This window comes from Gavia stellata, chromosome 8 (assembly GCF_030936135.1).
Source record: "Gavia stellata isolate bGavSte3 chromosome 8, bGavSte3.hap2, whole genome shotgun sequence".
NCBI lineage: Eukaryota > Metazoa > Chordata > Aves > Gaviiformes > Gaviidae > Gavia > Gavia stellata.
In genome coordinates this window covers 8,917,909-8,931,293 of record NC_082601.1, presented here as the reverse complement: position 1 = coordinate 8,931,293, position 13,385 = coordinate 8,917,909, and the positions used below count along the sequence as shown (strand labels likewise).

The 13,385-nt window shown below is 36.4% G+C and overlaps 1 protein-coding gene across 1 annotated transcript in view; it reads right to left on the bottom strand.

Annotated features, from left to right (window-relative positions):
• The window catches only part of NCKAP5 (NCK associated protein 5), a 382,667-nt gene that overhangs the window by 119,073 nt on the left and 250,209 nt on the right, over nt 1-13,385 (bottom strand). Inside the window, exon 6 of the mRNA XM_059820618.1 lies at nt 10,102-10,251. Within this exon, the coding sequence (XP_059676601.1) occupies nt 10,102-10,251 (150 nt within the window). The remainder of the gene's footprint in view (nt 1-10,101; nt 10,252-13,385) is intronic.

Sequence of the window (13,385 nt, the reverse complement as noted above, 5' to 3'; positions counted from 1 at the left end):
GACGAACAAAAAGGAAATCACTATCAAATTAAGAAAAAGTGCATCACCATGCAGACGTCATTACTGTTTCATCATTTTCCAAAGCCCTTAAAGAGAAATGAAAAGAGAGAAATTATTTTGCTATGTAAGAGTTGTAAGGGATTCAGCTCTAACAGCTGAGATAAATTAATTGGGATTTCCTGTGCAGCCAGTGGAGAATGTCCACAGAACACCAGGATTTTCTTAATAATGTTAGTTTGACATGAACTGCAGCTATTTTTTTAGTTTATGAACTATTCAACTGTCATTACTGTCAGCCAAATTGCATGCATTAGTATGTAAATTAAAAATATAAGGCGTGATTCTAAAATCTCTGTCACATAGAATCTTCCCTCTCAAAGAAGTGCCACTGTGAGCAATGAGGAGGCTCACAGGAAGTGCTTGTGTAGAACCAGGCCCAGAGTGCATACCTGATAGAAACTATTTAAAAAAAATACTGAGTCTCACTCTCTGAAATGATAGATGTGTTGGGATAAACACAGTCACCTAGATCTATAATATAGTGTTGGAAAATCTCATTTCATTCAGCGGGGAGAGTGAATTTTCAATTGTACCACATACCTAATTGCCAAAAAAGGTAAGTTACATTATCTACTGATTACGTGCAAGAAGGCACTAGACATGGAGAGAAGAGCACTGAAAAACTATCATTATTTAAATTATGAAAGTCAGAGTGAAATATCAGATTCCTTCACTGCAACCTAGCAAGGACTCTCTGCAGAACACGGTTAACATTTATTTCAATAGAGAAAATCTGACAGGTTTAATAAAACCAAGACGATTTTCCTTGACTTTCGTGACTTACTTTTTCTTCACTGACTACACCTATTTCTCAGACCTTCTGGCACCAAATCATTATTCCTGTAGCCATATTCAATACTTTGAACTATTTAAAGAGCATTTGTTATGTCAGCCAAGTAAGTACCACAGAGCTTTGTCTGTGGTACATAACTGTAAGAAAAGAGCCATTGTACTGGAATTTGGAATATCATAGAAAAAACGGAATTTATAATCTGCTTTTACAATTAATATATGCAATTACATTTGGTTGCGCTAAAATGAACTTTAAATGCTTACCTATGTTCTCCTTATTTTTTTGTAAAAATTCCAGAGCTCAGTATACTATCTTGAGGATCCTATAGTTTACCTGTAAATTTCACAACTGCATGCACCATAAGTTAGGCAAAAAATCAACACTATAGGTAAACTAAAGGATCTTTTAAACAGTATCCTGACTAAAATATTAATGTGAATTAAAAATTGCATATAAGAAATGTTTCTTCCACCTGGAAGATGTTGGATTCACTGCCCTGGAAAAGGATATTTTATGTCATTCTACTTTGAGAAGGTACAAATCAGGAACAGAGTAAGTTACTCACTCTGCCTTTCCAATGTGTCTTGCACCTCACTTGGATAGACTGATGTGTGTGATAAAAGCACTGGAATATCTGATACTAGAAAGCTAGTAACTTTTATTAAAACCTAAATCAACGGCATGAGCAGGTTAAAGTAAAAAAATTCTGATATGCAGCAAAATTCCCTTTATACAAGTAGTTGATGGGGTATGCCAGGATGTCACACTTAAAACAATTAAATGCAGTTTTAAAACTTAACAGAATAGGAACACTAGTCGGACCATATTCTGTTGAGCACTTCACTGAATTAGCAAATTTTGACACATTACTGCTTCATGGGTATCTCATAATAGAAAGCAGAGTCGATCTGAAAGTTTTTACCTTTTCAACATGTGCCAAAAACTCAGAAGCTCTGCATGTTGTGACCCAAAACATTTAACTTCTGAACCACTGCTGTGGTGCTTCATAGGTGACGCAATTCAATATTCTTTTTTTTCCCTAGACTTAGTTAGAAAAGAAAACAATACCATCTGTTATTCAGACTAAAATTCCCAGGAGGCACCACGGTTGATTTTAGAAACTGAGTACTTTAAGCTTTCATTGAACTGAATAGTCAGAAAAATGCAGATATGCATGGCCTCCTCCATGCCTCTTCCACCAGTCATGGAGGCAATGACTTAATTTGCAGACTTATTTATATTAAGGCACTCTTGCATTTCAGGAGATGGAACTTTTTGGTGGAACAGTGGATCGGCAATCTCTCTCCAATGATAGCAGCAAATGGTTACAGCAATGAAAAACAGAACAAATCTGAACAGCTCTTCCTACAACCAGTGAGCAGAGCTATTTTCAACATCCCTGTGTAAATTCATATCCCTACTAGATCATCTTGGGTTTTGCATGCCAGAAAAGAAATTGCCATGAATTTCGACTGGCTTAGGAAGAAAAGTGTAAAAGAAGAGAGAAAAAAAGAAAGTCCTTTTAGATCCTCAATATTTTACACGTCTGAAAGAAGTACATTCTCTTCTCTTAAATACTCATCACATAGTAACTGAATTTAAGTCTCTGCCCAGAAGAGGTTTCTATTAGTCTTCATCTTCTATATGAAGATATTATTTCTATTAACATCTCAGTGCATTGACCACTGAGAGCTACTCTGTCTCTGTGCCAACTACGGAGAATGCAGCTTCATGCACTTGTGGGAAGCATGTAGGATGGATGGAAAAGCCACAGTGGAAGATCTGAATAGCAGGAGGGCATGAACTTGAAAGAGGGAGGGTACAAACATCTGTGAAGGAGGTGCATTTAAAGACTGCAGCAGGAGTGAGTGAGGACAGATGGCAAAGAAGAAAGCACCCCAGAACACAAAGGCAAGGAGAAACAGGTAGCAGCCATAAGATTTGCTTCTCAAAGACTAGGAACAACTGAGTCACTGAAGACCTACAGTAGAAGAGTTCAAGCATCAACAGATTATAGAATACATTCAGCTTGATAGTACTTGTTTGGTTTTAATTTAAAATTTACTCAGTTATTGGGAAACTAAAACAGTTTGCCAATACTATTATCAGCAAAACGCTGGAATAAACTGGGCTGTTTTTGAAACCAGTGATGCAAGTAAATGCTGATTCATTATCAGCCACTGGATAAGTTTGGAAATAAGACTTTCCCTGCATCATTGTCTGATTCCTGCCTATAAAAAAAAGGAGTTCTTAGGTACAGTTCAGAAAACTAATTATAAAAGTATCCTACTGAAAAAAATTAAAAGTAAAATAATCCAATAATTAGGATTAAGTACGTTGGCCTTTGGTGACTGATCAGCATAATGAATCTAGTTACATGGATGGCCAAGGCACTGAGCTAAGAAGAGGCTTCTGGTTGAATCAGATTAAACGCATTGGCTGGAACAAGACTGGTTGCTACAAAATATTTTAAAAATTGCTACAAAATATTTATAAGTTTCAAGATTTTTTGATGCATCTAAGTAAAGTGATTCACATTTCCTAGAAATCAAAGTGAAGCAGCTGACTTTCAATAAACAAAAAGTTTTTCCTCACAGTTATTTTCAGAAACTCAGGCTCTTTGTCGCTGCACACTGTATGTTTCTTTCCATGGAAAATAATATAATTCTTAATTTTCTTATCATTTTACATTGTAGTACATGGAAAATGAGGGAAAAAAAAAAGAAGGGAAAGTAATGTAAGAGCAAAACAAAAACCATGAGCACCCCACTCAAACTAAAGTTATCTATCTTCTCAATCCACTCAAAGGAAATACGTACCCTTCTCATACTTCTTTTTTATCTTTTCTATAGTTCATTGATATAATGTCTTTCTTCCTCTGCAGGGTAGTAGAAACGTAATATGGGAAATACTTGACATACTTCCTCATTTGTTTAATGGTGATGATACAAGGGAAATTACCCCTCTAATATATTTGAACATTTAACTTATTATCCTGAGTGAGTTTTCTTCCAAAGCTCAATTTATTAAAACAAAACACATCTTTCTATGATGAACTGCAAAGGGCAAGAGGACAAAATTCTATAATTAAAATTAGAGTGGTTTTGTGAGTCTTCCCTAGCAGATACTGCTTCTACTGCGGCTTAGTTTACTGAAACTTTCATTGAGTCTCACTCACCCGCAAGCAATGAGATTTTCACACATGAATTAGGCTTTTCATTTGATAACTTCAAGGTTACAATTTAATGCTACCCCAGTGGCTTGCTATTTGGTGAAAAATGCAAGGCTGTGAGCAGCCTTCAATCATTATTTTTTGAGGCCAATGGAACTCGTGCCCATTGCAGAACTTCTGGGACAGAAGGGGGACATTCAGAAAAGCAGGGGAACCACTTCTTTGTTGACAATGGTTTTTACAATTTGAATATGAATACTGTGTTTTTAGCAAGGCATTAGTTGTGCGCCATCATAGGCTAGGGTGGGCAAATCATCTCTTCTGAGGAGTGGAAACTGCCCACACATAATCAAAACTCATGAATTCCCCATAACAAGGTGATGGTACGCTGCTCACCTAACGGAGGGGAGGGGTCTGGAACACAAGTCTTATGAGGAGCGGCTGAGGGAGCTGGGGTTGTTTAGCCTGGAGAAGAGGAGGCTGAGGGGAGACCTTATCGCTCTCTACAACTACCTGAAGGGGGGTTGCAGAGAGGTGGGTGTTGGTCTCTTCTCCCAAGTGACTAGTGACAGGACTAGAGGAAATGGCCTCAAGTTGCGCCAGGGGAGGTTCAGGCTAGATATTAGGAAAAAGTTCTTTACTGAGAGAGTAGTGAAACATTGGAATAGGCTGCCCAGGGAGGTGGTAGAGTCACCCTCCCTGGAGGTATTCAAGGAGCGTGTGGATGTGGCATTGTGGAATGTAGCTTGATGGACATGGTGCTGTGTGGTGTTGGGTGGGTTGGTTTTTGGGTTGGTTTTTGGTGTGTTGTGGTTTGTTTTTTGTGGTGTGGTTTTTTTTGTTTTTTTTTTTTTTTTTTAAGGTTGGACTTGATGATCTTACAGGTCTTTTCCAACCTTAGTGATTCCGTGATTCTGTGATTCTGTGAATGGGACCGTGTGTAGTCAAATGGGGCATGCACGTACAGCCATGAAACAGAATAGGTGCTAGCAAAAATATGATGTCCTATCCTAAACGCAGGCAATACTCATCCCATAACAGATGGACATCTCGTCATAAGACAAGCATGGTGCACCATATGATGCAATGTACATGCCAACTGCTGCCATACAGATCAACTCATAAGCCTCACAGGTAGGGAGGACGCCTGTGCTCTGCCTACATGAAAAACTTCTAGTGATTTCTGTGAAGAAGGGCTGTGGGCTCTTCAGAAATGCAGATAAGAAGTCAATCCTGTGCCTGCCTTCATAGGGGAACCAGCACAGAGAGAGGGTTGGAGTGAGTAGGGGCAATTCATATTCTTTTTTCCTGCAGAGTGGATCTAGGATCTATAGTTTAGATGTTCCTTATATGTGGTAACTCAGCATCTAAGATCTGGTTAAACAAATCTAGACTAGAAATCTTAATTCTGCCTCTTCTGTAATCTGTTTTCCTCTTTGCTTCCTGTGTAAAGCATGTTACGCTACCAGACTAAACTAGGGCATTACGGCCCTCTCCTCTGAGTTGTTTCCAGTTCCATGTCTTTGAGTCTAAGAATACATTCAGATGGAAGAAGCCAGAGGAAACCAGCCAGCTTCCCAAGGTATTTGACTGCATGCCACATTCTAGTTCTTTACCTGTCTACAGATGTGTACCAGGGCACAAATAGATGAAATAGACTGCACAGGATGCAGGAAATCTGCAGCTGAGATGGGAACTGAATTCAGTCTTCTTGAGTCTTCATCCGATATCTACTCACACTCCCCTTTCATTTTAAGGAATTGAGAGGACATGAAGCGTGTGAAAGGATGTAACACCACAAAAGAGACTTGTGCATTTTACAGAATCCCTTTTTTTAATTGGCAAAGCAGAGAATCATCCAAACCAACTTTCATTATATACTCTTTGGTCATTTAGTTTGGAGAAATCCCAGTCAGCTTACTTCCTTCATAATCAACCAAAAGCAAATACTTTCTAAGAAAGTTGCACTACTGCAGTTGCAAAGAAGGAAGGCTGGAAGAGCTGGAACATTTCATACAGTTAGACACAGTTAATTTGTACTGAATTATCCTCACTGCATAAATGTCTGTGTAAATGACAGACTTTAATAAGCCTTCAAAGCTGACACAGTATTTATCACTGATTAAATTTTTAAAATCAAAGTAACTATGGCTTTTACAGGCATGTTTAGATTAAGACTGACACTAACTCAGTATATCAGTTTAATTTACTTGCAATTATGCAGGTGCTCGGGCAGCCTGTATTTCAGTCATTTAAGGCTAAACTGGGGCAGAGAGCCCATAGCTCCATATTGGATAACGAAGCCCTGGGACAGTCTTAAGGCCTTTACAGACACTGTTTTGCGAATCTAGAATATTCCCAAAGCTTTCCTCTGTGCACTGTGACTGTGTAAACTGTTCTTTCTGGAAACAACAACCAGTATACAATGTTGCAATGAGAGTCCATATAATACCTAACAGGAGGGCAAATTAAGGTTCTGTGAAAAATTTCCAACTTAATGCATGTGACTTTGGAAATACAACATTATTGTTTTACTGTAACTGTGTATATACCCACATATACCTGAAATTGCTGTATGGGGGTTGATGCACGTCCAGAATAATTTTTTTTTTTTTTCCTAAGTTTCTGGCTACCATTTAAAAAAAATATTGCAATTCTTGTGGTGATGAAAGCAGATTAAAAACATTAAATTCCACCAAGGAGTTGATATGTTATTCACCGTACTTCATTAATATTTCATTTTTGCAGCACTCCAAATGCACAGAGAAATTATCAGATTATTACTATTTTTTTTTTGCTTTGTAAGAGTTAGAAGGCATTTGATCATAACTGCTGAAGTAAATTAAGTGGCATTTCAAGAGCAGCCAACTAAAAATGCTGAAGGCACAAAGCAGTTTTGAAATCCAGGAAATCACAATTAATTTCAACTATATAAAATAGGATACAAGACAGTATGAACCATTTGTTTTTTGTCATCTGTTTCATTTGATTAGAAACATATGGCATTTATCAGTCAGTAGAATGGAAATAGAATTTGCTGTAAATGATAAAGGATGTAAAAAGATTATAGGTAAAAGGAGCAGTGGGAGAATATGTATATATATTTCTTATCAAAGTATATGATAGCTTTGACTTGGGCTGCCTACAAAGACACTTTACCATACTGATTTGTATTGTTCAGTGAGAAGATTTCTACGTTAAACAGAAGTTAATAAAACCTTAAAAGTATTACAGAAATTTATTTGGCAATACATTTGACAGCACCCAAATATAAGGGAAAAAAAAATGTTAAACACAACTCCACTAATATGGAAGCCACTTAAAGAAAGTTTTCAGTGAAAATGAAGCCTCATCCCTTTTTTCACACTTAGATTTGATAATTTGCTGGTCCATATCCAGCAGTCGAAGATGACTACAGTTTTCCTCATATTGCCAGAAATTCCTGAAGAAAACCACTACTCACCTCATATCTACCGTGCCAGTACTCTAGGAAGGGCAGAAACAATTTATTTCATGTATGGAGAAGGAACGTTTTTCCCATATAGATATTCAAAAGAAAAGAAACTAAATAACCTATTATATTGTATATGTACTGGCTACTACCATTTATCCCTGTGCTGGTGGATAGTTTTTCTCTTTTGGTACTTCATTCACTTGAAATTTAGCTCAGACTTATCCAACATTTTTTGTTTTCATGTGACCAGTCAAGAGAAGTTATTAACCAGAACAAACCTTACCTGCTGAATCTAAACTTTTATATAATAAAAACATTACACCACTTGCTCAAACTTTTCCCTAGATGTACACTGTAATATACATTTATATACACATATATACATACATACATACGGTCCCTCATTTCAAGAGAAGCTCACGCTAGCAATAGGACAATGAATATAGGTAAGAAGGAAGGATGGAATAATTTTACAATGCTCTAACAGACTAGGCTACATCTTGTCATGAGCTACACTTGAGTAAAAACCAAACTAATATGAAGAGATATTAAAAGACTTCTTAAAAGTGCTGATATTCATGAAATTATATTAATAAGCATTAATGGATTAGGTCCTACATTTTGACTATTACTTTTACTAACTTCTGTTTATAAGCAGTCTTCAGATTCTACAGCGCACAAATGGAGGACCAACTTTAGAAAGTACTTTATTAGCTTTGCTGATTTTATTAATTGTGTATGATACAGTAACATCTAATCATGTAAAGTAAGATTATAGATTCTGACATCCACAGCACAGGAACTAACAAACAGCAATTTTTCATTCCTTTTTATATAGACTAATAAAATATTTAGAATAATTACTCTGCAAATAGTAAAGGATTAGAACTGCTAATTGCATATAACTTAAAAAAAGTATGCCTCTTAATTAATAAACCATAGAGTTTTTGACATCACGATTTATATACTTCAAGAGAAAAATCATGTGCAAGAATATATAGCATTAACCAACACACAATTAACAACACTTTGTTTTAATTATCTTGGGCCACAATTAATGTGGGACCTGCAGTCCATCTTTCTAGTTTGATAGCTCCTTAGACTATTTATGTAGATTAATTCTTGAAGTATTGGCATTCACTAATATGTGTTTTTGAACAAGCCACTGCACAACACTGACATCAGTGAGGGGGCCTATTCACTGACCTTCCGTAACTAGATTCTGTCTGTCCATAACGTTACATTATGTATCTGGGCAATTTGCAACAACTGATAAACGTTGTGACGTTATTGAACAACTTCCTACCAACTGAGGACATAAAGAACTGCAACTGTCATGCAGACTGATTAAGAACAAGGTGAAGCAAACACAAATCATGCATATTTGGAAATAAAAGACCAGAAGGAACATACAGTCATTCTCCATCAACACATAAAGCAAGACTATAGTAAACTGTACATTTATCAGAGTTTTATGGGCCTTAAAAATTTAGTATTCTGTGTTTTTCCCCAGGGCAAAATTAGAGTTAATTAATATTAAATGTGTTTATTTTACAAACAGCTTATAATTTTAAAGGAAAGAAAAATTGCAGAGACTGCCTATACCTTTCAGATTTCAGATTCTGTATTTAGATCCAAACATTATTATAACTGTTCATGTATTATTTTTAACAAAGTCCTCAAGAACAAAAATCTAATGTTTTCATTTCATCAGAGAACAACTCAAAATAAAAATTATGATGCAAAAGAGCCTTCACACTTAACCAAAAATGTATAGGCCCAGTGATGAAGTCTTTGTTTACCCTGCATAGGCAAAATGCCACTAAGATCGTTCTAAGGCATTCATTTATCCATACATATAACACTACATAGATAATTGAACAGAAGAGAATGGAGGAAACACTTGGTAAGTTAAAAATATGCCTTTGTACTAGTTCAAAATTATATTAAAATATGCACAGTCTTATTTTTTTATACACATTGAAACCCATGCTTCTATCGAAGAGCACAAAATAAGTTCATACATACAGTGGTTACAGTCTTACCTGCACCTTGTCCATGGTTGCCTAACAAAGCTTTAAAACTTTTCCTCTAGTTAGGGATTACCACAAGGTGCACTATTTTGCACATCCTAATTACTCAAAATGTAGACTCCATGTGGTCTACAAGGAAATAGATTTTCCACAATCTAACAGTAAAAAGACCTGAGCTGAGTCTTCAAGCAAGCAGTCCCGTAATTAAAAGTTGAGCAATAAACTACAACAAAGCAACACCGGTTTTATGACAGTTGTTAAACCACCTATATTAGTCTTACAATATTAATAATTGAAACAAAACTAGTAAAACCAATTTTTCTTATTAAATGGTCTCAACTGAATTAAAATAATGTATGAAGTACTTTTTAAAGATATCTGATGCTCAATATTAGAGAGGGATCCTTTCAGTGGTTCCAAGACTAAGCTTATTGTTCTTCCTTGGTAAATGACTCATAAAAAAATACCCCATAACACGAGTACAGGTGAACTGTGAAAGATTAGATTTATACTACAGGGTGATTCAGTGCCAATAAATGAGGCAGGGGGCAGGGTGGTCTTTCATGTGTGAAACTGTTGTACTTCTTACCTCCAGAGCTTTCAAACGCTCCAATAGCAATTTTGTCTTTTCTTTTTCCTCTTCAGTGCTGCTGCTTTCACTTCTTGAATCTTCATCTGCTGGTGTATGAATTTTTTCCATGCCTTCTTTACATTTCCTACTGTCTTCTGACAGCTTTTCCTGAAATGATTTTTAAAAATGTCATTACTCACAGGTGGAAATGAAGTTAGCTATGCAAATATCTTCAAATCTTCCTTGTATATGAATGAAAAAAAGACAGAGCAAGTTGCTAGTTACGTGATTACAGTACTAAGTAAGTGGAGTCATAAAGGGTTTACGAAACATGCTGCTATGCCAATTCTGCAAAAGCGTATGTGCAACTTAACTGCTACATCTACTTAAGACTTTTAAAAGTGGAACGCATCATCTTTTCAATAACATAACGTGCATTTTCTTCTTTAAAAGTTGCAATGAGAATTGAGCATAACAGCTTTCAATTGAAGCATTTTGCCACTGAGATATAAAGCAGTTTATTGAGGAAAAGCTAACATATGTTCATGCCTAATGTATTTCACCTTTCTTCATCCAGAGCTAATATTTGAATTACTAAATAATGAGCTGAGAACCAAACTACCACCTGAATACTGATTTAAGATCCACACTAATATATAACTGGAGAGAAGCAAACTGACAGCAAAATTTTCAGAAGTGCCCCAGTCTATCACAAGTCAGTCAGATTGAGTTTTTATTAGCTGCTGATGATGAGCGGACTATGGCTGCTGAGTTTTACAAGAGGTCTATAAAAATCATAGGATTGAACAGTGAATCCTGCTAACTCCGTTAATTATGTGTCCAAGTTCTGTGTTGAGAGAGAGAATGAGATAGAGCAAGCAAAACATCGAGACTACAAGCAGGCAATGTAAAATATTGCCCAAAACAACAAGGTAAGTATAACGGGAAAAAAGAAAACTACGCAGATGTACGGAGTGAATTATCATCTGAGTGCAACACAAAGTGGACAGTCTCTACCTTGCAAACCACGTTCTCTAACTATATAAGCAGATGCAGCGTGACAACTAATGAGAAGATTAAGAATGGGAAATGTGAAGTAAATCAACATTAAATAATGGGTGTCAACTCAAATCTAGAGAAGTCCTTTAATGAGCATTTAGTTTTCTTTGTGTGCCCTTTTGAGAACTCTTATATACAAAGGCACATAGTTTCATGATCTTGGGGTTGTTCTGTAAGTTAGATGTATTTCCCATAACTACTACAAAACACCAACCCTAAGCATAAAAATATGTATTTTCATGAAGAACTGATTCAGCTTGAATAACTGTGCAAATATAACTCTTTCAGAGTTAACAGCAAGACATTATCTTAATTAAAACCCATAAACACAAGTGAATTAAAAATCAGCACTGTGAATCACATTTCTAACAATGTCTTTTTTAAATATTAACTAGCTTAGAAATTGACTATTACTATGTTAAAACTTTAATCAAGAATCAATTTTATAAGCTATGGGCTTAATCACTGAATACTCTTACACAAACCATGAGGCACAGATCTCATTCTGAGCCTCAAAACATAGACGTCAAAGAACCATTCCGTCAGGTTTCCAGCATTAGTGCTATTCTGATTACAAAGGAACCATAAATACAGTACGTGAGAAAGTTTTTTTCTTGCTTGCTACTCACTGGTGCAATGATCAAGCATCTGTAAAAAACCCATTAAACCATTTTCCCTTCAAGTTGCCCTGATGAGTGCATGGACATAAAACATTTCTATGAACTTGGGAAAAAAACAGACAAAGGTATCTCTGATGTAATTCAAATACAAACAATATTTTTTAGGACAGAATGTGACATGAATTAGATGTGGCTAACAATGGAAGAAAATATAAACATTTGCACAGGGACACTTTTCCTGCTCAAAATAGAGGGCAGCAATTTCAAAGGACAGGTAGAAGAAAGCATAAGTTATGACATTTCATCACAGAAAGGGGAGTAATGCAACTTCCCACAGAGTAAATTCCAGTCACCTAAAGAAGTAACCCATTCATCTTCTAATTACAAAATTTGATGAACGTTGCACACTAGTGGCATAATCAAGAGTACACATTCTGTTTTACTATGATGTGCACTAGAATACCTCGAGATACATACCACTGTTACCCCTGCTTAAGTGTTTAAGTACAGCTCACATATTTGCAAAACTAGTTTATTACTGTGTAATAATAAATGTGTTTCACTGTTTCAGGCATGGACTAAAAAGGTCCCTGATATGTCACCTACCCTACCTGGAAAAGCTGCAGAATAGAGGAAAACATTTCTAACCTTAGAAATTGTGCTTAGGCGTGCAACTTCCTGAGGGCACTGCCCCATCACTTTAACCAGTTCTACCTGGGTGATATACAGTAAGGGTAGAATGGAAAATCCACACTCAAGAAACCAAAGAAAACAGGTGCTTTTTAAACACCCTTCGTGCTTAAAGTCAAGTAAAAGGGAGAATGAGAAAGGCTTTTGGAATGACAGAATCCTCTTAAGAGTGAAAAATCTGCAAATATTAAAGGTAGATGCCTGCTGGGGAGAGGCAGGAAGGGGCAGACAGAGATTTGCAAGAGGAAATGTCTATCTCCTGCATGATGTTGATCAAATCCTACAGAAAACTCTGGAGTGAGCATGCTGAAGGTAGCAATCAATGGCGTAGAGCAGTTTATTCCTTTTTTTATTCTAGATTCCTATACTTCTCATGTTACCTCAAATAAAGACCAGCTTTTGAATCTTCTAAACAGTCTCTGTTGTATGCCTCACGTATTGCACAATTAAAGGCAGGCTGGGTTTTCAAGCTGAATAGCAAAATACTCTCCAGGTCAGAAGTCCAACAAAGGCAGAGTAAGTGCTATTCTGCCGATCATTGCGGTTTCATTTCTGTGAAAAGATAACAGATGGAAACGGTACTCTGGAAGTAAGCTAGATAGGTAAAAAAAAAAGGCAAAAAAAGGCAAAAAAAGCAACAACACAGCTCTCAGCCTCCCCAAACCAATAAGAGTTTAAGACACATGCATGTACCACGAGAGGATGAAAACAGAGCAGCCTGATGAGAATTCTACAGTAAAGGCTCATCTACATCTCTAATGCTCTGTTTCAACAAAGAGTCAATAAAAATATTAAATATTCAAATCTTACTAAAAGAAAACTAGGATTATGCTGTTCACTGTAGACCTTTTCCCATGGAAATTAATGAGAAACTTACAATCAAGTCCCACCTTGTGTAAGCTTCTCAAGCTGGTTTAAACTGTCATTGCTTTT